This window comes from Rhipicephalus sanguineus, chromosome 1 (assembly GCF_013339695.2).
Source record: "Rhipicephalus sanguineus isolate Rsan-2018 chromosome 1, BIME_Rsan_1.4, whole genome shotgun sequence".
In the NCBI taxonomy this organism is placed as follows: Eukaryota; Metazoa; Arthropoda; class Arachnida; order Ixodida; family Ixodidae; genus Rhipicephalus; species Rhipicephalus sanguineus.
Window position 1 is genome coordinate 224,564,975 of NC_051176.1, and position 22,067 is coordinate 224,587,041.

Consider the following 22,067-nt stretch of genomic DNA (forward strand, 5'->3'; position numbering starts at 1 on the left):
TACATATGTGACTGTGTTATGGAGCCACATTGGGCAATTTGCAAATTTCTGTGTAGTTATCAACGTGTAGGCATTTAACATTTACACACTAAAAGTGAGAATCGAGGCAGTGTCACATACGCACCATTGAAACATGTTGGAAGTGACGAAATGTCCTCATGACTGCTTTAAGTAGCGTATGTTTTAAATACATTGCATTGAGTTTTTGCTCTAGAGATATCTGGGAGATGTAAGTGTGTAATGCACAGTGTGCAGGATAACAAGCACGTGGCTATGCACTGTCGCCTCACCTGTCATTTCTTGGTGATAATGGCGTTCTGTTTAATGCGGAGTTGCAGCATAGGCGTATCTACCGGGGGGGGGCAAGAGGGGCGCTAGCCCCCCCCACTGAGAAATGTTGGGGGGGGGGGGGGGGCAGAGCCCCCCACTTTCCACAGTGGTTATTGTCGGCTGCACACTGGGAAACTAACAAGTCAGGCAAAGTTTTGCTTGAACGCAGCAATGACATTATTTTGTAATAAAATTTGTCCTATGATTCTGCTGTGACGACTGCTGTGACAACTGTGACGACTGTGACGCACTGTAGGCTACCTGCGGTGCGGGCTGCATATTCCACGCTTGTGCGTCTGTCGCTCGAGCACTGCAGAGCAGGCTGTCGCTCAGCAGGGGATCTATAACATTTCAGCAATCTGTCATGATTTTATTTTGTTCTGCCGGGCCTGAAATTTAAGTAATGCGCGACGCAAATATGGGCGGGAACCAGCAAACGTTTTATAGTCCGATCAGACGCGCTCTTTTTTTTCAGGAAATTCAGTTTCTTTCTTTGGAAACGAATGGCATCGTCACTGCTCCATGTTCAGGCTGCTGTGAGTTGATGAGTGTGCAGAAGTGTCCAGTATTTTAGTTGTGCCTAGCCAGGACAGCTAAAATAGATTCCCACTTTTGTCTCCGATTAGCCTGCTTCACTTGGCTTATCATATGGTAGCCTGCAGCGATCGTGGCGGCTTGTAACAAGGCAGTGGACTCGAGCACATTGAGAAGCCCAGCTTTCAAGTTTGCCCCGTTACTTGATCTACCACATTAGGGAGATGATCAGCTTCCACGGTTTTCTGGACTAAGAAGACTCTACCTGCAAAGGATTGTGTCTATTCCTAATAATGTTTATTTCTCTCTCTACCTCTTTGTCAGCAACGATGAGTTCACAGAAAGTTGTACACGCGCAAAAACAGCTTAACACTGTTATACTACAACTGAAAGTACGATTATCAGCTGCCCATCGGTTGCTCTATCTCCAAGAGAGGAAGTTTTTAGGTATTAACACGTGATGTGGTTTGGTTTTTTGGTGTTGGTCTTTTGGTTTTTCCTATCTTGTATCCTTTCACTCTTGCATTGTGATTTGATTGCAGCTTTTGGGCTTTGTTGCTCTTGAGATTTAAGCAAATGTGGTCGTCAGTAAAGATCAGTTGAAGTTCAGCGATAGTGTCGCCCTTTTTCGTGTTTCGTGTATGTGTCTTAACCCAATGTGCGCTGCCGTTTATCGTGAATATTATACACATGAATCCATCTCGCCCGCTGCTATAAGCAGCCGTTGCCAATGTGATTGGCGGGCAGCCTTCTTAAATTACGTTCAGAAAGAGACATTGCCTATTCAAAAAAAGAAGAGTTATTGTTCAGCACAGTAATGTGCTGCTTATTGTGCACACTTCATTTTAACGCCGCGAGTTTTCGCAGACTTGTGACGTCGCGTAACAAGGAGGCGATTTTATGGCACATTGAAAATTTTTGGCGAATAGCGAAGAACCAATGACAAACAATACGCCATATTGAATATAGTTCATTATTATATCTTTTTTACGCAGTCATGCGTACGTGGTAATTACGCGGTGGATCACTTATGCGTCACTTGTTGAGACGTTTTACGAGCAGGTGCTGTGAGCATGACCCAGAAAATTTCGACCAATCATTAACAGCTAACGACCTATGCAGAAGGAAACAATGAGAGGTAGTTTAAGGTTATAATCGCCCACATTTTTTCAAGGAAAATTTGAGATTACACAGTTTATGTAGGCTATTTACTTGGAGGAACCGGAGGGGAGGAGTAAAGGGCCACTTCACCGCTTTTCCGTCCACACCCCACCCAAGCTGAGAAAAGTGGGAGGGCAAGGAACGACACCTAGTATATAAATTCGTAGTCATTTATAATCTTATAACTGTGCACAACCAGCTCAGTGTGCTTTGCTTAAGTATTAATCGACTGAACTTGGTCTTCTACTTAAGAAATACTTTATATTAGAGGGCTCTAACAGCAAAGAAATTGGCACTCTGCTTATCCTGAAGACTTATGCGAAGTGCCTTGCTTTGTCGGCCACATGTTTTGTTTAATAAGTGAGAATTTAAGGTACTAGAGTCATAGCAGGTTCTTCATACTCATCCTATCTACAACGCCAAAGTAAGACTGGGAAGTTTTCTCATGCAATGCTCAGATGATCAGGTTAAATTTGGGTGTACTTTTTAAACTTCACGGTAATATTTGCAAAATGTTGTGAAACACTACTGTGTTGTCGCGGCATAGGGCGCCCCAGCCTGCACAATATGTATATATATATATATATACACGCCGGACAGAGTGGGCGACGCAGCCCCCCCACTCGCGAACGAGTTGATGCGCCACTGAGTTGCAGGTTTGATTTGCTTTTGGTGGTTGCAGTTCGACGGGGCCAAATGAAGTAATGCTCGTTTATTGAGGCATAGATGGTCAAAATTTATTCTACCCTCCACCTGGTATTCCTCAAAATTCACTGTGCAGTTCTCAAACATGGACCTTGGCATTTAATGAGTTGATTACATGTTGTCTTGTGCTCTCTTTGCATATCAGATGGCTTCCTTAACACCAGGCCTGCACAGAGCGCCCAGCACAGTCAGAGTGAAAGCTGGAAGAGCGCCCTTTCTGGAGCCCATTCTAAACTCTTGTGGGGAAACTAATACAATTACACGCGCAAATCATAATTTTTGTGAAGTAGGGAAGCACCCACTATGCCATTATTTGTCGTTCTGCGGAGAAGACAGGTACCCTCTACACATCTGTAAGGCATTACGTGCCCTTTGTTGATGCTGCATGTGCTGATGACGGTGAAGAATTATGGTTGAGCACTTTGTAGTGGTTGGGAAGCTTTAAACCGAGCACTCGTTCCTCAGTTAGCATTGTGTGACGCCTAGTTAATTTTACTCTTCTGCCACACTATATTACACACGTTAACATAATTCCTTGCCCGACATGACGCCTGTATAGGGCTTTTTTGCAAAGGAGTTTCAAGAACCAGCGTGGCTCTGCAGTAAAATACTCGACTGCCACGCAGTGGGCCCAGGTTCAAATCTCATCCAAACCTGGATATTTTTTATTTCATTTTTTTCTTATTTCACGTGATAGTGGTTATGGACACTGGCGGAGGCGGTGGACAGCTACCCCCCTGCCATTGTAATCTGTAGCGCGATTTTGTATGCGTTCTTAAAACGGACTGCCTCCGTTCGTTTTAAGAACACTTACAAAATCGCACCACTGATAACTGCTTTCACTGTAAAAAATGAGGAGGGAGGAACTGTTGCCTCAAGGTATCTTTGCCGGCCTTCAGTGCTAGTTCTTGTTTTCAGGGTATAGGATTTGTGCTGGGGTACCTCCACTGCTACATTGCCAAAAACTACATCAAGCCAGCGTGTATGGGGATAGAATTTTAATTCCATTTATTGAAATACTGGGTTAGGACATAGGTAGTGTACAATACGGTGAGCTGAAAGATGCACAATTTGATTGCCATCCATTTTATTGAATTTTATAAGGTGTCACACAGGATGACCAGTCACATGACAGTATTATCCTTACTTTGCCTTGAACTTGAAATTTTATGTGGAACTTCTCATCATATGTAAAAAAAAAGGCAGTGTATTAGGTCTAAGGGCCGGAGCATTAATTCCCATGAGGAGAATTTGACTCACTGCTGCTCATGCAATTGCTAATCAATATTACTATAGTATTTTCTGTATGTAAATGGCACTTTGCATTTACGTCGTGTAACATGAAATCGGCTACTTACTGGTATGAAAAGTATTGTTCGACAAAGGGAACAAAGTGTACCGGTTACCAGCTTCTTTGCTCCTTAGGGCTGGTTGCTCTAGGCATTTGCATAGGCTGTAGACACGTTTTACTAGAATTTGGTTAATTAAAACGGCCATTTTTCAGTATGTAATAGTTGGAGTGGAATACAATGAAAAGCATAGCTATACGAATCTTGACTACTGGTATTTCACAGGAGGCAAACAAGCTCTAGCAGCCTTAGCTTTGTCTATTGAAGCAGCAGCTGGACATTTTTTCATATGCCATTCTTCGTACTATTTTCTGTGAATTGGGGGAGATGTGCATCAGACTGAGAGACGTTAGCTGACCGTATTTTGCGTCCCGCTCCGCTCAGCCAGCCGGCGGTGGTGCCATTGGACATGTGCCGGACGCTCACATGTGAATGTGTGACCGGACCATCACCTTCGGTCCGCTTGAGACATATCAGGCTGAGCGCAGTGCGAATGCATAGCGAGCGAGACGAGCAAAATGACTGCCTCCAGTGTCATGAATCTGAGCAGTCCAGTGGCGGCAACCATAATGTTGAAATAAATTAAGTCATACTATTTTGAAATAGAAATTGCTTTATTGCTGCAGAATAAGTACACTTGTTTATTTTAGTTTTCAACGTAGTTCTGTGTTTTATCGCTAGATGGCATTGCAGTGCAAAAAGTAGGTCGGTCCTTGACTTGACCTAAAAGACATTTGGCTAAAATTGGCTAAAACGTGAAAGGTGTGTTGTCGCTCCAGTACGGCTCAATGTTTTAATGGAACAGGAGCAGACCATAGATTCTGTCGGCTAAAAGAGTCTATTTTCATTAATGATGAAGCTATTCGGATGGAATTTATGCACAACAGGGTTTTTATTATTTTTAAATATGATTTTAGTTGCTGAGTATTATATCTGGTTGTTCTGTGCCCACTAGAAGAGGGCTGGGGACAGGGAAGTAAGATCTGTTGTGCAGGGTATGGGTTAACTAAAGTCATGTACAAAACCACTAAAACCATGTACAAAGACAAAAACAGACTTAACAGCGTTCTGCTTCCAGTCAATTTATTTGGAAAAGTGCCGCATATATAGGCACCATATGACATTACAATGCCAGCTATCGCACATGTGCATGGAATCTAACAAAATAAAAATAAAGAGATAAAAAGAACAAGTGCAAAACCTTGCCACGTTCTGGAAGTAGTGAGGTTCTGTTTTAATGAGGGCTGTAGAAGGGGTACTGACACATAGTACATGCATGGAATGTGTGGAATGCATGGAAGGCGTTTATGCTTGTAATGTGTTTTCTCGTCAAGCCAGAGGTGTGTTTCAGGGCCACTTAAAGTAAAGGAAAATTTGTGCACAAGCGGGAAAAAGACGAAAAAACAGAAAACACTTGGCGTTGCAGCTTAGCTGCTGTGGTGTTACACTGCTAAGCATGAGGTCACATGTTCAGTTTCTGGCCATGGTGGTTGTGCTTCGATGGGGGAAAAACGTAAAAATGCATATGTGCTTAGATTTAGGTGCACATTAAATAACTCCTCATGGCCAAGACAATTTGGAGTTTCCCACTGCAGCGTGCCTTATAATCATATCTCCATTTTTGCACATAAAACCCTGGACTTTTTTTTGATGACATAGAAAAGTGTTTAATATACGCCTACTTATTGTTACAGATAATAAACTTGGATTAAATTTTCCAGAATGCAGGCCAGTCATAAGAAGTATAAATCTTTGAAATTCTTTTGTGTAGATGTCTTCAATGGGGGTTGGAGAAGGGACTACAACAACATGGGCCAAATACTAATAAGGGAGTAAAAGAACTTTGCCAAAGAATGGGGGTAGGCTGGTGTGCTAACGGTAGACATTCTCAACTCATGACCAGCAGCTTGCCACTGTCACTAAAGCGGAAAGTGTACAACCATTGCATTTTGCCTCTTCTAACATATGAGGCAGAAGCTACTAAGAATCCCGTGAGAGCATAAACTTTCGCCTGTGCTCTCCCTAGTTATCTACAGGAACTGTCAGTTGTTTATGCTGCCGTGAACATCAGCACCATCAAATGACTTCGCTGATTGAGAGGTTCATAGCAGCGAGGAACCGGCTGGCCGGCAGCATCACCATCTGTGGTAGGCTGGTAGCCAATGTGACACCTCAGCCACTCTGATGTAGGCAGTAGCCATACAATGGCGTAATCCTACAACTGGTGGGACGACGGGAATCTGCCCAGTTTGCCACGTGCTGGTCATCCCATTCCACATCATGGTATGATGCAATGCCTCACATTGCATCGGATTGGATGCAGAATCATATGTTCATCTAAAGATATGATTATGATATTGATACATGCCCAACGAAATACGACCAGGAGATGCGAGAGCACGTGTCAAATGAAGCAGATGCCATGTGGTGATTTACTGTCGTCCACAGTGTAAGCTGTTGCAACTGTTTTGGTGGTCCGCATTATAATGCCGTCACGTGATACTCCTCTTTTTCATCACTAACAGGTTTTTCACCTCTCTTGGTGGGATTTTGAAATTCGGAACTACACCATATCAGCTGTCGAAACAAGAGAATTTTTAAGGGCTCGTTTCTTTGTTTGATACAACCTTCTGTTGGTTTTCATTAAGGTTGTATATCCCACATCACTTATGTAATATTAAATTACTGGTGACATAATCATGCATGTGTTGGCCGTTATCATGTCCCAAATTAACTGCCTTCTACACAAGATAATAAGTTATAGATGTTGGTCTCTACACTCCTCTAATCACACTGGTGATGTGTAATGTCCAGTTAAGATTAGCAGTAACGTGCATGCCAAGATAGCGGTAAGAAGACATAGGTTCTATAGTTATGTTATCGAGAAGATGAGGGGGAGAGGTAATGGCAGTTCTGAGTTAAGCAGGGTACTTTGCACTTTCTAAAATTTAATCTCTCCTTGAGCCAAGTGGAGATAAATCGTACACAATTCAGATACAGCATCTAGGTTGCTTTGTGAGGTGGTAGTATCATTATTGTTGTTAATTTCACAAAATATCCCTTTGCAACATGCATTATGATCGACTGCCTATAAATGCGTGAAATTTACATAATTTGATGCCAAAGTTCTGGAGACTAGAGCAAGTGGAAGTGTTATAGTAAATTATAGTGTATTTTGTACAATTAATTACAATTACAAAGTAATTAATTTTCTCATAATTGTACGGTCAATCATGCTAAATTTTTTCATAAAACGAATGGAACGACCCACTCAAGTTACATACGATACTTAGCTGCTGGCAGCAAATGTTCTAACAAAGGTAAAAAAATATTTTGAAACTTCTCCCGAAATGACTTACGTTTAATGTCTCGTTATACATGGCACAGCCTTCACCAAATCAATCGTGTAGCGAAACGTGTCACCCAGAAGTGACATAACGGAACTTTAGGCAACAAGAATGTTTATTTCACCATTAGCTCAGTGTTTGTGGTCTCTTCCTTGCCAATGGTGCAGAGAAATGGCAATAGTAAGTTGCGTCTCCATACAGGGGACGCCATGTAACAAAGGGATTTAACACAATCGTCACCAAAGAGTTGAATATTAGAGGAAATGCAACTGGAGAGGTCGTTAATGTGTATCAAGAAGAGCAAAGGCTTATTGTGGAACGCTGTACTACTCCAGAATGCACGAGCTTGCTAGAAGATTTTGTGTCATTGAATGCAACAAACTGGATATGGTTATTATGAAAGTATTCAGGCCTGGTAAGGAGATGAGCATGTATATCTAACTTGTTGAGTTTTAGAGTAGTAGTTTATTTTCAAGCAGTTGAGAAAAATGCAGTCAACCATCGAAGAATAATTTAAAATTAGGTGAAGTTTGTGAGTGAAAGAAAGAAGTTGAGTTTTGCAAGAAAATGATTTACGAAAACCATGCTGTGCCAGTGAAAAGAACGAGATGGAGTCAAGAAACATAGTCAACTGATATGATAGTATATATGTTTTAACATTTTACAGGGGTTGCTAGCTAGCAACATGTGATGGTAATTGTCACTGGACTTGTGGAGAGGAATCGCCTTCCTGATCTTCCAGTCAGTAGGAACGCAGTGGCTGTCAAGGGATGGCAGAAAATTTTTTGAAATAATTGAGAATGAGTATACAGAAGTACTTTTTAAAAACTTTGTATTAATGTGGTCAGTACTAGAGCTAACAGCTACCTTAAGTGGGTCAATTACTTTAGCAATGCCAAGGGGTTCAATAATAATTGGTTCCATAACAAGACAGAGATGTGATGAGTATATTGGAAGGGAAGATTAGACGTACACTTGCATACAACTTAAGAAGTATATTGCATTTTGGATGCACACAAGCGTGTGAAAATTGATCATTGTGTTACGAAGGCGGATGCACACAAGCCTGCACCAATGGGCACGCACCAATGGGCACGTGTTTTTGTCACCACTTTTATATATTGGTATCACATGTGCTGATTTCCAGTTGTCTGGAATTTCACCAGTGCTAAGAGACTGCTGGAACAAAGTGTCAGTATAAGAGCAGAATTGTGTTTGGTCATTTTTAGTAGTTTAGTACAAATGCCGTCAGGACCTGGACTAGAAAATTATTTTAAATGCTCAATAGCTTTAACAATACCATCACAGGTCACAGTAATACATTCCATAACCATTGAAATATCGGAAAACTGTTGTGACATGTTGAGGGGTTTTTCTTCACTAAATACACTGCTAAAAAAGTCATTAAAGCGATCAGCAACATCACTTGCATCAATTTCAGCACTAGACTCAGCGTCAAACAATCGTAATTCTTTAGGGGGTGTAAAAGAAATGACATTCCAAAATTTCTTTGGATCTGTTTTTAAGAATTGCAAAATATCCTGGTTGAAAAACTTATATATTTTGCAGCATCAATCAGTTGTGCACATTCTTTAGAAAACGAGAAGTATTGTGATTTAGCTTCAAGGGATTTTGTGCACGTTGCTTTTCGAAACAAGTGCTTCTTTTTATTCAAGCATCGCTCAATCTCTCGGGTAAACTATGGCTCGTCTCCTGTATCATAGATCAATCTTTTTGGAATCTATCTCTCCCTTAGCCTTAACAGTTCATCACGAAAACGGATCCATGTTATCATGCAAAGAACAAGTTTCATATATTTCCAAGAATGACAAATAAAATTCAAACAGCTCAAAGTTGAAGCCTTCTGCATCCGCTCTAGAATAGTCATAAATCTCTTTTCTTTGTAGCATTCTCTTCACAGTTTGCGTATTAAAGGTGCAATGTATAACACGATGGTCACTGATATGCTCTAGAACATCTACGGTTACACGTTCGGGATGTGTCGTTAGAAACAGGTCAAGAATTGCATCACCTCGTGTGGGTGTTCGAATAATTTGAGATAACTGAAGATATTCTGAAAGGTCAATGAAATCTGCACATTCACGTGCGTGTCGTGTGCCAGGTGAGGTCAAAGCAGACCACTCTATACCTGGTAAGTTAAAATCACCGGCTAAAATGACAGGGGAGTTATTATACGTGGATTGTACGGAGCCTAAGACACTCTGTTCTTCCTCAAAAAAATTTTCAAAAAATCGGGCGGCCTGTAGCACGCTCCATAGGCGTGCGCACAGGGGGTGCGGCTGCCCCCCCTAGTGGCCTAAGAGGGGGGGCGCAAAATCTGCCCCGTACATTGACCCTTCTAGTCACCCAAGAGGGGGGGGGGGGGGGCGCAAAATCTGCCCCATACATTGACTTAGTAGAATAGGGGGGCGCTGCGACGAACCTTTGGCCCCCCCAATGGGGAACCCTGCGCACGCCTATGGCATGCTCCATTAACCAGTTACAGCTGGCAAATAGCATGCAAACCAAACAATGTCAAGAATACTATCGGTAGGTATAACTTTAACCTTGATGTGCTTTCTTATGGCTATTATCACAACACCACCCTTTCTTCCCGTGCGGTCTTTACAAAAAATACTAATAAATTTTGAAATTTGTAGTTCGCAGTTGTTAACTTAGGTGGTTAACCATGTTTCGGTTCCGATTATAACGTCTGCACTACATGCGTGAATGAAGGAAGCAACGTGATCTTGTTTGCTAAGAATGCTACGAAAGTTGGCAGAAATTATAGAAACATTAGGTGCTCTAATGTCTTTGTGTGCATTGCGACTGCGTCAAACGTTATCTTTCCAACGTATGGGTTCGAGCTAATTGGTACTCTATACTTCAGCACCGTTAAGTTCAAAACTTTTGGACAAAGGACGAAATAGACACGGACAGGTGCTAGACATGGATAGATAGAGGCAGCACCTGTCCGTGTCTATTTTGTCCTTCGTCCAAAAGTTTTGCACCCAGAAGTATTTGCCCTCTGAAGCACCTATAAGGCCAGTGCACAATTAACTAACAAAAAATACAGGGGCATATAAAATATCATTACGAGAGAAATTTTTAGACAGATACAACAGCTATGTTCACTCATCTCAGCGATGTTGTAGCGGATACCAACTTCTTTCCATAGGGGTATCTTTTAGGAACTGTGTTTTTGTGTGTAGAGGCATATTAAGGTAGGTGAAATGTGGTATCATTGGCATAGCTTATACTAATTTCTTGGTATTTCAATGACATAAGTGGTCTATTTGGAAACTACGTCATGCACACTGATTGCAACCAACGGTTCTGTCTTGTGGAGAGATGGCAGGTGTGAAACACTCTTTTGCATTTCATCTGCCTGATATTCATGACTGTCTTTCAGGCAGGTGCTGTTTTAGCAGGGTCATTCCACGCCAAATGTCCCAGCCATTTCAGCGACCATCTCAAATGTATTCGAAAAAAATTGTGCTCATTTAGTGCATTGAAAAAAGTGAATTGTCAGAATATTTTGGAAAGAAAAAAATTTTTGGTCACATGGGAGCCTTTCGAATTTTGCAGAATGCCGTTTAGTGTGGTTTATCAGAAAAATCATTCTGAGAGTATCGTTTCTTGTTTCAATACAAAATTTGGTTTAGATATTAAGCAAAAGCGTTTTTGTAAGGTGTTCAACATTCAATAATATTACTACAATTTTTCTGCCATATACGCCTCCAGGAATTTCGCCAAAATGTTCTGTGTATTTCTTCTCTTATAATATTGCACTATGAATGAATATCTGACTAATGAATACTTGTACTTTACAGAAGGTATATTTCGCACTACAAATATCTTCAGACCACTGATGTTTCTAAATTCTACGAGAAAAACCACAAACTTGAAAAAATCATGCGTGAAATTTAGAAACGCGTGAAAAATCAATTTATTTATTTAATACTGTAGGCCCAAAGATGCATGGGTCCTTGCGGCAGGGACAGAGTACATGAATATATTAAATATATTCATCAACACAAATGCATATATAAAACAAATACGAAACCAATACGACATATACACTGGTTACAAAAATGAATGTGACAAATAAAATAAGAATAATTGAAAATACACTGAAGGTTTAAATGTGACATGCATCAGAGCAGCATTAGACGGAGGTCAAGGCATCAAGATTAAAAGCTATACACACAAATGAGTATTCATGTATTTTTCATACATTCTTTTTCATTTCTTTTAACAATTTCATAAAGCATATTTTTCAAGTGCTGTAAAGATTCCTTCCATGTGAAGGAAAGAAGCTAGATGACTTTTAAGGGCACGTTTTTATTTGTTCGATACAACATTAATGAAAACTAACAGACAATAATGCCACGGAAAGATCACATGCTACGTGACGCCAACAGGCAGAAAAAGAGTGCTCCACACTCGCCGCCATGGCTGCGATTGGCGCTGACTAACACTCCTAGGTTTAAATTCACATACATACACCACAAAGTGTACGGGGAGGTGACTGCCGCCGTAGCTCAGCGGTAGAGCATCGGACGCGTTATTCAAAGGTCGCAGGCTCGGTCCCTGCCGGCGGCAAGTTATCTTTTCGTCCACTTTACTTTCTTCACATTTATATCTTAATTACTACAAGTAGCATCCCCTATACTTTCCGTGGCATTATTGTCTGTTAGTTCTAATTAATATTGTGTCGAACAAATAAAAACGAGCCCTTAAAGGTCGTCTTCTTTCCTTCATTCATAGCAAGGGTCTCGTTCTGGTAGACTTGGTGCCTTTAGGTAGTATGCGAGGGATTATTGGTCAGCTGCCAGCTCGTAAAAAGATCACGTGCAACGTGACGCCAACAGGCAGAAAAAGAGTGTTCCACACTCGCCGCCATGGCTGCGATCGGCACTGACTAACACTCCTAGGTTTAAATTCACATATATACACCACAAATTGGACGGGGAGGTCACCGCCGCCGTAGCTCAGTGGTAGAGCATCGGATGCGTTATTCGAAGGTCGCAGGTTCGGTCCCTGCTGACGGCAAGTTATCTTTTCGTCCACTCTACTTTCTTCACATTTATATCCTAATTCCTTCCATGTGGAGACACGAAATGTGTGAGAATAGACACATTTATTACGGAAATTTCCTTACCGTCAAGCCTTGCACTTGACATAAGGAATAAAAATTATTATTATTATTATTATTATTATTACTATTAAATGGTCAGTACGTCAGTACCTCTCGCATGAAGTGCACATTTTGTAAATTTGACAAATCTCTCTGAAAAACTGAAAATTCTCCATCCGTTCAATTTATGTCGTCACCTTTCGGTGACTCTGAACATTCAAGAAAATTGGTGAAACACAATTTTTAATGGACAGATCTCATGGTGCTTGACTCGTCCCAATGTCCTATCTGTGCCGAGGGTACCGGTGTCACACGGCCACTTGTGATCACGATCGTGCCTGATCCCGATCGAATTTCGCGATCGCGATTGGCTCTCTTACGCAAGCTGCAGAAGAGAGCCAATCACTGTTGAAAATTTTGATTTTGATCGGGCTCGATCACGAGCAGCCTGCAAAGTTGCTTCCCAACCCTGAGGAACAACCAACTTGCAGAGAAGGTCGTTCGCACCACGACGTGATCCGCACATGCTTTTTCGCATTCTACACAGAACTCGTCTTCAGAACTAATCAGCAGTCATGATTGCGTACAGCGTGATTCCAGTGTTACCTGGTGTTACTTCATTACTGGTGTTTCGGCTAAACCGCCGAGCAGCCGAACCTGAGCCGGCTGAGTCAAGATGAGTTTTGATGCCGTGAGTTCGTCAGTGGGCAACCTTGTTCTAATTGTTCTACTCCCAAGATGGCGGCTTCCACCTGCGCTGCGGGTAATGAATATAATTTTTAATAACAATTTCCACGTATTTCGCTACACACTATGACGGGAACTATCTTGACGGCAGTTGTGAATGCATTGTCGGTTGCTTGAGGCTGACTTTACTTTTATTAACTGCATTAGAGAGCTGTTTCCGGTGTGACACCAAACCTCAATCTGGTCGGCCATTTTTTTGTGTGCTGTGACGTACGAGAGTTTTCGGAAATTTTTACGTGCTGTCTGACCATGACCGACGAGCGAGAACGTAAGTGTCATGTTACTATGCGTTGGTTGACATGTTTGTGGAACGGTTGGTTTTCTAGTGAGAGAATACTTCCTTCGTTAGGGTTCAGTTGAAGGCCCCAAGCGAGCGAGTTGTGCGACGTGCTTTAGCCGGTCTTGACATCTCTATGTCGTGTTGTGCGTCATCGGATTATTTAACCGTAAACGTGTTTGTCATGACTGGAAATCTTCATTTTCACGAGCAAGAAAATTATGTCGCATGTTGCTGCTCTCAGGGTCATGTTTGTAATTGTTTGGGACGTCTGAACGCTCCGGTTTAAGATTTTAACACGACATTTGAACTTGCATGAAACTCGGTCGCCTTATACGTGCCGAAGTAATACGCATTAGCGTGCGCGTTTTATGATTTTGTGGCTATGTTGCATCGAGAGTGGAAGACTACTCGTCACAGCTTATCTGCGTTTTGCTGCCAGGTTTATCTTGCACTCCACTGCGGAATGCCGGCGTGAAAGAATCGCGTGAGCTACGCTTTTGCATTGCACGCCTTGGGGAGCGGTGTGATTGTGCATGGAGTACTCTTGAATTGGACATATAGGGCTTTAGCTGTCGTCACTGTAACGTAAAAAAAAAAAAGAAAACATTGCCGTAAATTATCCCTACTGAAATCAATGGTTTGATCGTTATTTCATTTCGTTTCTTCATATTATCTCTACTCTTGGTAAAAACAGGAATGCGGCGATTCTCTGATAGAACGTACCACTTCACCTCAGGTTCGATGTTCTGGATAATGTTAAAATAGTCGGCAACCGTAACTCGGAGCGAAGCGTTCTCGTGTACTACATTTTTATTACTTGTGTCGCTCGGTGCACTGCTGATCGCGATCAAGCCCGATCGGGTTCAGATTTCTCAACACTGAATGGCTCCCTTCAGCAGCTTATGTAAAGGACCAAATCACAATCAAGAAATTCCATCCGGATCAGAATCAATGGGGATCAAAAGTGATAGTGTGAAATGCTTGTTGATTCTGACAAATGTGTGAAAAATATCGGTTCACTTCCAATGATTCGAGATCATAAGATTTGTTCCTGTTTAAAACCAGTCGCTGAGATATTGTTTTGCGAAAAAAACAACAACAAATCCTACTATTTCTGTCAAAAAATAAGTTATCGCATTGTCATTCTAGTGCGTTGCCAGAGCTGGCTGGGCGAATAGCTTTATTTTTGAAATTTTAGTTTTTCAAATTATGGCACAGTTGTTAGAAGGCGTCCAGTGCAAGGGCACCTGTATATCCATTTTCATTGGTGAGAATGTGAATATGATTACTCACTCCCGTGGCTGGTCTGCTCCTTCAAGACATTTAGCCTCTCACTGCCACTAGCAATAATGGTTGTCACTGCCACAACTGAAATGGAAATGTGGCGGAATATTGTGTACATCTTGTTAAGTCAGATTCGTAACAATTATATATATTCATGGCATAATGCTGATCTTAAAATGTCCATTGCCAACTACAAGTGCACACATCATCAAGTATTGCATTTAAATGTGTAATATGTGTGGAAAATTGGTAAGCGTGATACCCCTGTTGCACAGCAAATGTAACGTCATTGCCGCCAAATGATATTAAGTGAACGATATGTAACTTTTTCTGCGTGCCATCGCACGACAAAAACAATCTAATTTGAAAAATAACCATACCCTCCTGCGCCATTTGCATTTAACACATGTATATCCTTCAAATAATTGGTTTAAAAAGTTGCTCCAAATATATGTGCTTGGCCCTTTTATACACAATTTGTCGCAGCTGCTCAATGTTGAAGGAGTACTGACACGATCTTGAGACATCGCAAAAGAGACATTTTTCGTTTCCTTGGTATGCAGTGTCAACACTGTCCACACACCGGAGCCAGAGAACACGTATAAAATATTTTAATTTGACTTTGAAGTTTTCGTCGCTGAGCATCTGCAAGCTCGCCCCACTGCTAAAATGACTGCTTGGTCGAGTTGGTTCCTGATTAAGATAGATTTACCAGCGCAAAAAAAGACATTTAGGAAGGACTATGTGTGTGTCCTTCCTAAATGTCCTGTCGTTTTTTTGCGCTGGTAAATCTATCTTAGCCCCACTGCAATCGACATTATCCCGACGAGTCAAGACAGTTCCCCCGAGTTTTCGAGTTCTGCGTCCTGCATGCAGCCTAAATCGTAGAAATTACTGTCAGGGGCACTGGACGACAATTCGTTCATCGTTGTTTATGTGCACCACGAGCAGATGAAGGATTTGCCGCTAGTATGTCGCGAGTTTCTGTATCACCGTGACGTCACACTGCTATGAAACGTCACTGAGAAGCCGCCCCCTCGATATCGAAACCGAAAGTGTCTTTTTTAAGGTAGCGTTAATTAAAATATATACGATGCATTCCCAGGCACCACAATAGTCGTTTTAGGTTTCTCGACACCAGTATTTTTACTTAGAGCAACAATCCGAATAGTTTTTAAATTCGTGTCAGTACTCCTTTAACTATGTCAAGCCAAGAGTCAAACAAAAATTATCAACAGCGATGACATGGTAGTGTGTGGGAGCAACACGACTGTTTATGTTTTTTTTTTTTTCAATTAAGCAATCTGTTTCTAAAATACATATATTCGAAAAACATGGGGCATTAGTGATCTCTTTAGAATGTCCATGGCATTGAGACAATGCACTTAGTCCAAAATTGAATTCGAATGAGTTCTGTGAACTCATTCAATTGACAATTAAGTCTTCACCGAATGTCATTGGTTTTCTTGTATGGCAGAAAACAAATTACATTACAAATGAACCTTATGGTAAATTACTACAGTCGAACGTCGTTGTAACCAAGTGGCATTGGGACCATAAATAAATTCATTATATCTAATATTAGTAACAGTAGAGAAAAATCTGCCCTAACAAATCAGCACTCTGGCTTGCGCCAGAATCCTAGATGCAAAAACACATTATTCTAGTCTTCAAGCCCACTATAAAAGAGGTAGTCCTTACCTGTCTCCTTGTGGTAACTCAAACCAATAGTCAGGAGCATGAGAAGATGAAATTGCAACAGAAAAAAGTTTGACAAAACAGACCTGCGTTCACATTTATTTGAAGAAGGATGTGATTTTCGTCTGGTGGCTTTTCCCAGCACTGTGCATGAAGCTTATGCTACTGTCTATGCTACCTTTAGAGTTTCGAGTCTCGCAGAAAGCAAATATTTCTTCATTACAGCCGATATTACAGCAGCTGTCGTGCTTTTGGTTTCATTATAAAAACAATAAATGCCATTGAAATGAAGCATGATCAACCAAAGTTTGTATTTAGTTTGTTATAGCTGATAATTCACTATATCATTGTTCATTGTAAAGAAGTTCAACTGTATTATATTTGTCGTGTGACACGGGTATTATGCTGTCGGTCTTACCAGGATTAAATTACTGGAAGTTTCTATACTGTTCTTTTCCCAAGAATATGTGGAAAAAAAGGGTCAATAAATGTTACTTTGTAAGCAACATGCCTGCTGAAAGTACAATTCAGTAGTATCAAAAGATTAGTATGTGTTGATCCACTTGCGTACCCAGGTAGGGACGATTGATAGTCAGCGCTGTGTCCATATTCCTTCTCTTTGTATGTTTTTCACCCTTCCTGCCTCAAGAACAGTAGTTTTCATATGTCAAAACTCTATCCCAGAGCTTTGTTGTGGGACTTTGTGAGCCCTCTGTTTATCATTTTCTGCATTTTCTGACCTGTATCTCTTGCCATCTCTATATTGCCCTGTGAGCAATTGCTTCAGTTAATGGAGAATAAGAGCCCCTAGCCTTTGTGCTCTTTTGGACTTCCCTTGCGTCCTGTTTACGAGCTGGTTTTTAGGTTATTGGGGGTGGGGCGGAGGGGGGGACATGTTATCAATAGTTGAGCTAGTTATGTTTGCAAGTTAGTCAACAGTGGATGCAAAGAGATGGCGTGCTTGTGCATGACTGGCAATGTTTCTTTTATGAGCATTGTTGGTCATACTGCACTCAAAAAGGTGATTGACTTGCACAGTGTATGACAGTGGATGTTGGGGATACACACACTGCTGTTGTTGCACTGCTTTCTCTTTATTTTTTTTGTTCGCATATTGGAAGTACGTGCTCTGTATTTGTCTCTTTGTAGCCAAGGTTCTGACATACGAGGCATTCAGTTCTTTGGCAATTTGGACAAAATTTAAGGAGGGAGCCGAAGCAGCTATTATAATGGAGGTAGAGTGTCTCAAAGAAGGTAGCTTCATATTTTAACTAAAATATAATTCTTCAAAACTTCGTCCACTCTTATAATGTCCACCTATCAAAAATTTGTGAACCCTGTTTGATACTGTGTGGAAGACTGAACCTTGATGTGGAGTGCAACTGCTGATGTTCACAAGATATTACAACATATGATCTTTAAGAGCCCGCTGGCCACCCTGTTGTGGTTGTTCAAGACCATACAATGACTCTTTCACCAATAGATGTCAAATGGACCCTTAAAAAGGCCCTACAACACTTTTTCAGCATGGTCAGAAAACGCTGCCGATCGGTAGTCGAGGCTCCTGAGAACATGCAAGCCAAACATTATAGCGCAGCATCCGGCCTGGGATTTACAATAAATTCTCAAAGTCAGCTAAAAATTGCTTCCCTTTCTCTCGCCAAATGATGCTATTTACCCAAAATCACTGCCTCACTGACTCAAGTTCTACGCCATTGGCTCATGTGAACACGGTACGCTTGGTAGTTACTGCAGCTGCTGCGAAAGGCCGCCACTTGCCCGCGCGCGCGCGCGATCATGTGCTTAAAGGCCAACTCCGGCGATTTTTTGACCATGTCAAAGTAATGCTGCTCTTATGTTCCTGAGACGCTCCTGTCACGGTCCTGATAGCAGAAATACTCGGCAGATTGCAGAATAATCTTAAATAACCAAAAAAGCAAAACACCGAAACCCAATCGAGCGTACTGTCATCGCGTGACGTATAAGTTGTCAAAAACCGGAAATTGTGCAAGGCATGCTGGTCCTGCCAGCGCGTAGTACGTGGCGTAGTATGAAAGCTGCGAAAGCGCCGAAGAGCAGACGCTGAGGAGAAAGGTGACCCCGTCGCAATAGCCGCATAAGTTTGGCACTAGCGCCGTTCAACATCGCGTTGACTAGATTAGGTTATGTTACTAGATTAGGTTACGTTGTTTCGCACGATGCGCAGCTCACCGTATGCTCATCGTACCCTGTATATGCTATGGAAAATGTTTCTGTATGGTAATGTTCACGCATGTGCACTCTTTAGCCGGTACGGTATTACCGTACTTTCCGTGCGGTAGACTGGCATTGCTAGCTAAAGTGCTCTGATATAAAGACGCAGGGTAATCATTAGGTGCGAGTGTTTCATGACGGCCAAAGTGTTTCGAGACTGCCAACAGGGAATCCTGTGCAGCCCACAACGCAACACCACTTGCCACCCATCGCACGCACGCCCACAAGGAACTGAAATTCGCACGCCCAATCGACGGAGCGCTGGCCAAAAGTACACGATTTTTGCCTTGTGGATAGCAGATGCTGTAGTGACCCCTCGGTTCCGTCACTTCCGCTTTGCCAAAAATGGCGTCACGCACACAATGTTGCCATAACTCTGGGAAGTAAGGTGGGGAGAGTGGGGGCAATCAATAAAATTCGTTTGTAATGAATCTGCGTATCTCTCCAGCTTGTAATTTGGCATAAATAACGAGAATGTGAAAAGGAACGTACCCAGTGAATTTTATTGAGATCCACTGACCTCGAAAAATCGCCGGAGTTGGCCTTTGTCACGAGGCACACGTGACTTACCTTCTTCCCTCGTGCCGTCCCTCCCTGCTTTGCTTCCAGCGCGTACGTCGGGACGAGATAAGAGTGAAAGCAATTACAGCTTGCGACAAATCTTTAACTCCACTTGTACTGGACGGATTCTAAAAATTTTTTGCTAAAAATTTTTTGCGGCGGGGACGATTCATGAGGCCCTTTAAAATTGTATGCTTCTCTCAGTAACATGTTTTCCTCGGTTGTCCCATTGAGTGCCGAATGGACTTTGTTAACCCGCCGTGGTAGCTTAGCAGGTAAAGGAGAAGGAAGACAGGGTATATTGACATAAGCTGGCGTGCTGAGTCGAGTTGGTTGTGCAGAAAAGAAGCACATAAAGGAAAAAAAAAAGCGGGGTGGGGGCACACACCTGTTTTGTCCGGGTCAAAAAGGCTAGAAGGTGTAGGTGGTTGATTCCACGTAAGATCGAACTAACGATAGCTGGTCGACCTCTTAAATTTATTTCAAAATTTTATATATTATTGCTTGATGAGTGGAAAGAAGAGATCCGCAATTTGTTTTGCCGCCAAAAATTTTTTCGAAGCACAGGAAAACAATAATGACAAAGAGGTGGAGTGGAGCGCTCATCCGCTCCGCTGTTTTGGCCAACTTTCGTTATGAATTGCACAAAATATATTAAAGTTAGGTAGCTGAAATTTTTTTAACTAAATATATGCATGTTTTTGCTTCTGCTCAGGTATTTTTAGTTTTTATGTGTAGTGTAGATGTTTTTATAAAAAACCTCATAATTGGCCCAGGAAATGGCTCGTTTTCGTGTCCTCAGACCGATTGAGTTCGAAACAGCAACACATCTTGTTTGACTTGAACGCACGTGCACTGAAGCTTCGTTATTCTATCTGCCCTCTGTTCGCATCGCAGCTAGGTGCTGATAACACGGCGGAGATGGAAGCAAGATGAAAACTCTATAAGGGAGCTATGAGCGCTCGCTTCATGCATGCTGCTGCCAGAGAAACTGTGCTGCGCCAGTTGCGATCAGTGGAAAGCATGAACGTGGAGCTCCAGTGGCAAAGCAAAATATGGAATGTCAAAGGAAAGAAAAGCAAAACTATTGGTAACCGGATGCGCTTGCCTATCTTAGATGTCGGCAGCAGACGGCCTGAACTGGCCGCGCGTTCGGTCTGCTGTTCACACTTCATTCGGCGCCGATAGTCTTACACTTTTCTCTTACTCTACTCCTCCTGTGCGTCTCACGGCGAGAAACAGCTCTGAATGAGTGTATTGTGGAGACTACCTTTCGAAGCACAAGAAGCTTAATTATTGCAAAGAAGACAAAATTTCGCAGAGTTACCGACCTAGACATCAATGCTTTGAAGGAACGTTTAACACCTGAAAGATCAGTGACTGTCAGTGAGACGGACTACTTTTGCTGCGACTGCAATGAAAGATCTTCACGGAACGCACAGTTGAACGATGACATTCTTATGCCCTCTGAAAAAAAAAATCGACGATGTTAACCAGATCACTATAACTAGATACTGGCGTGTCCTCTTTGAAACCTCCTGGCACAGTTAGAAGTTGGTTCAGGCCAGCCTACATCAAGAGAAAACAAACTGAGGGGGAAAAAGTGGTAGCCAAAAATGGTCGCTGCATGATATCATGGGCCTAAAGTTGTGATGCATTGGGAAATTCAGCTGAAGGAAAGTGCTGGTTCTGAGCGCATTGGACCGAAAACTTAAGGCAAGTTCATGCAGCAACGACAGGACTCCGGGAACGCTGTAAACACCTCACTCTCTTGCCATCCACACTAGTGAAAAATAGATTAAGAAGCTTATTTCTTAAGCAAGGAAGCATCGGGTTTTTTTTTAAATTGTCGTCAGAAGTTTCCATTGTTCGGTGTTTTCTTGAACTTAGCCCGATCGTATCTCTTTACTGAAAAGTTATATAAATATGATATTCGGCAGTTTGGTAGATAAGTATGCGAAGAACGTAATGGCGGAATTTTTGTCGCTCTGCCACGAGGCTTTTTTGAGATAAAGACCTTCAAAGTAGAGAAAATAATGTCTCCTGGGCCAATTTTGAGGTTTTTTATAAAAACATCTACACTACACATAAAAACTAAAAATACCTGAGCAGAAGCAAAAACATGCGTATATTTAGTTAAATAAATTTCAGCTACTTAACTTTAATATATTTTGTGCAATTCGTAACGAAAGTTGGCCAAAACAGCAGAGCGGATGAGCGCTTCACTCCACCTCTTCGTCATTATTGATTTCCTGTGCTTCGAAAAAATTTTTGGCGGCAAAACAAATTGCAGATCTCTTCTTTTCACTCATGAGGCAATAATATATAAAATTTTGAAATAAATTTAAGAGGTCGACCAGCCATCGTTTGTTCGATCTTACGTGGAATCACCCAGGTCATTCTGCTGAGTCATGAATGTCACAAGTAAGCACAAGCTAAAAAATTATAATTTCACTGTGATTAGAATGGTTAGAAATTCTTAGAAGAAAGGCTCAAGTCTTGCTGGTTTTAGTTGTGTATCTACCATATTGGATAGATTCAAGAGCCTTCTTTGAAATGTTTATACCTATTGGCTGGAGTGTACTAAACTTGTGAATGAGGTGCGACTATATTTTCTGTCTCTTGGGGACTGCAAGTTTGACTCAAGCATGTAAAGTTTGAGCACATCGAAGTGGTGA

At 41.8% G+C, this 22,067-nt stretch overlaps 1 protein-coding gene across 3 annotated transcripts in view; it reads left to right on the forward strand.

Moving 5' to 3' along the window:
- Positions 1–13,188: 13,188 nt before the first annotated feature.
- LOC119373245 (ubiquitin-conjugating enzyme E2 variant 2) overlaps positions 13,189–22,067 on the forward strand; it is a 34,147-nt gene continuing 25,268 nt past the window's right edge. Inside the window, exon 1 of one of the 3 annotated variants that reach the window (XM_037643264.2) lies at positions 13,189–13,329. In XM_037643264.2, coding sequence (XP_037499192.1) covers positions 13,305–13,329 — 25 coding nt within the window. In that variant the 5' untranslated portion in view covers positions 13,189–13,304. Of the gene's footprint in view, positions 13,330–13,436; positions 13,582–20,328; positions 20,480–22,067 lie in introns of those variants that run through there. The other 2 variants (XM_037643271.2, XM_049419813.1) reach the window with 2 other exon arrangements.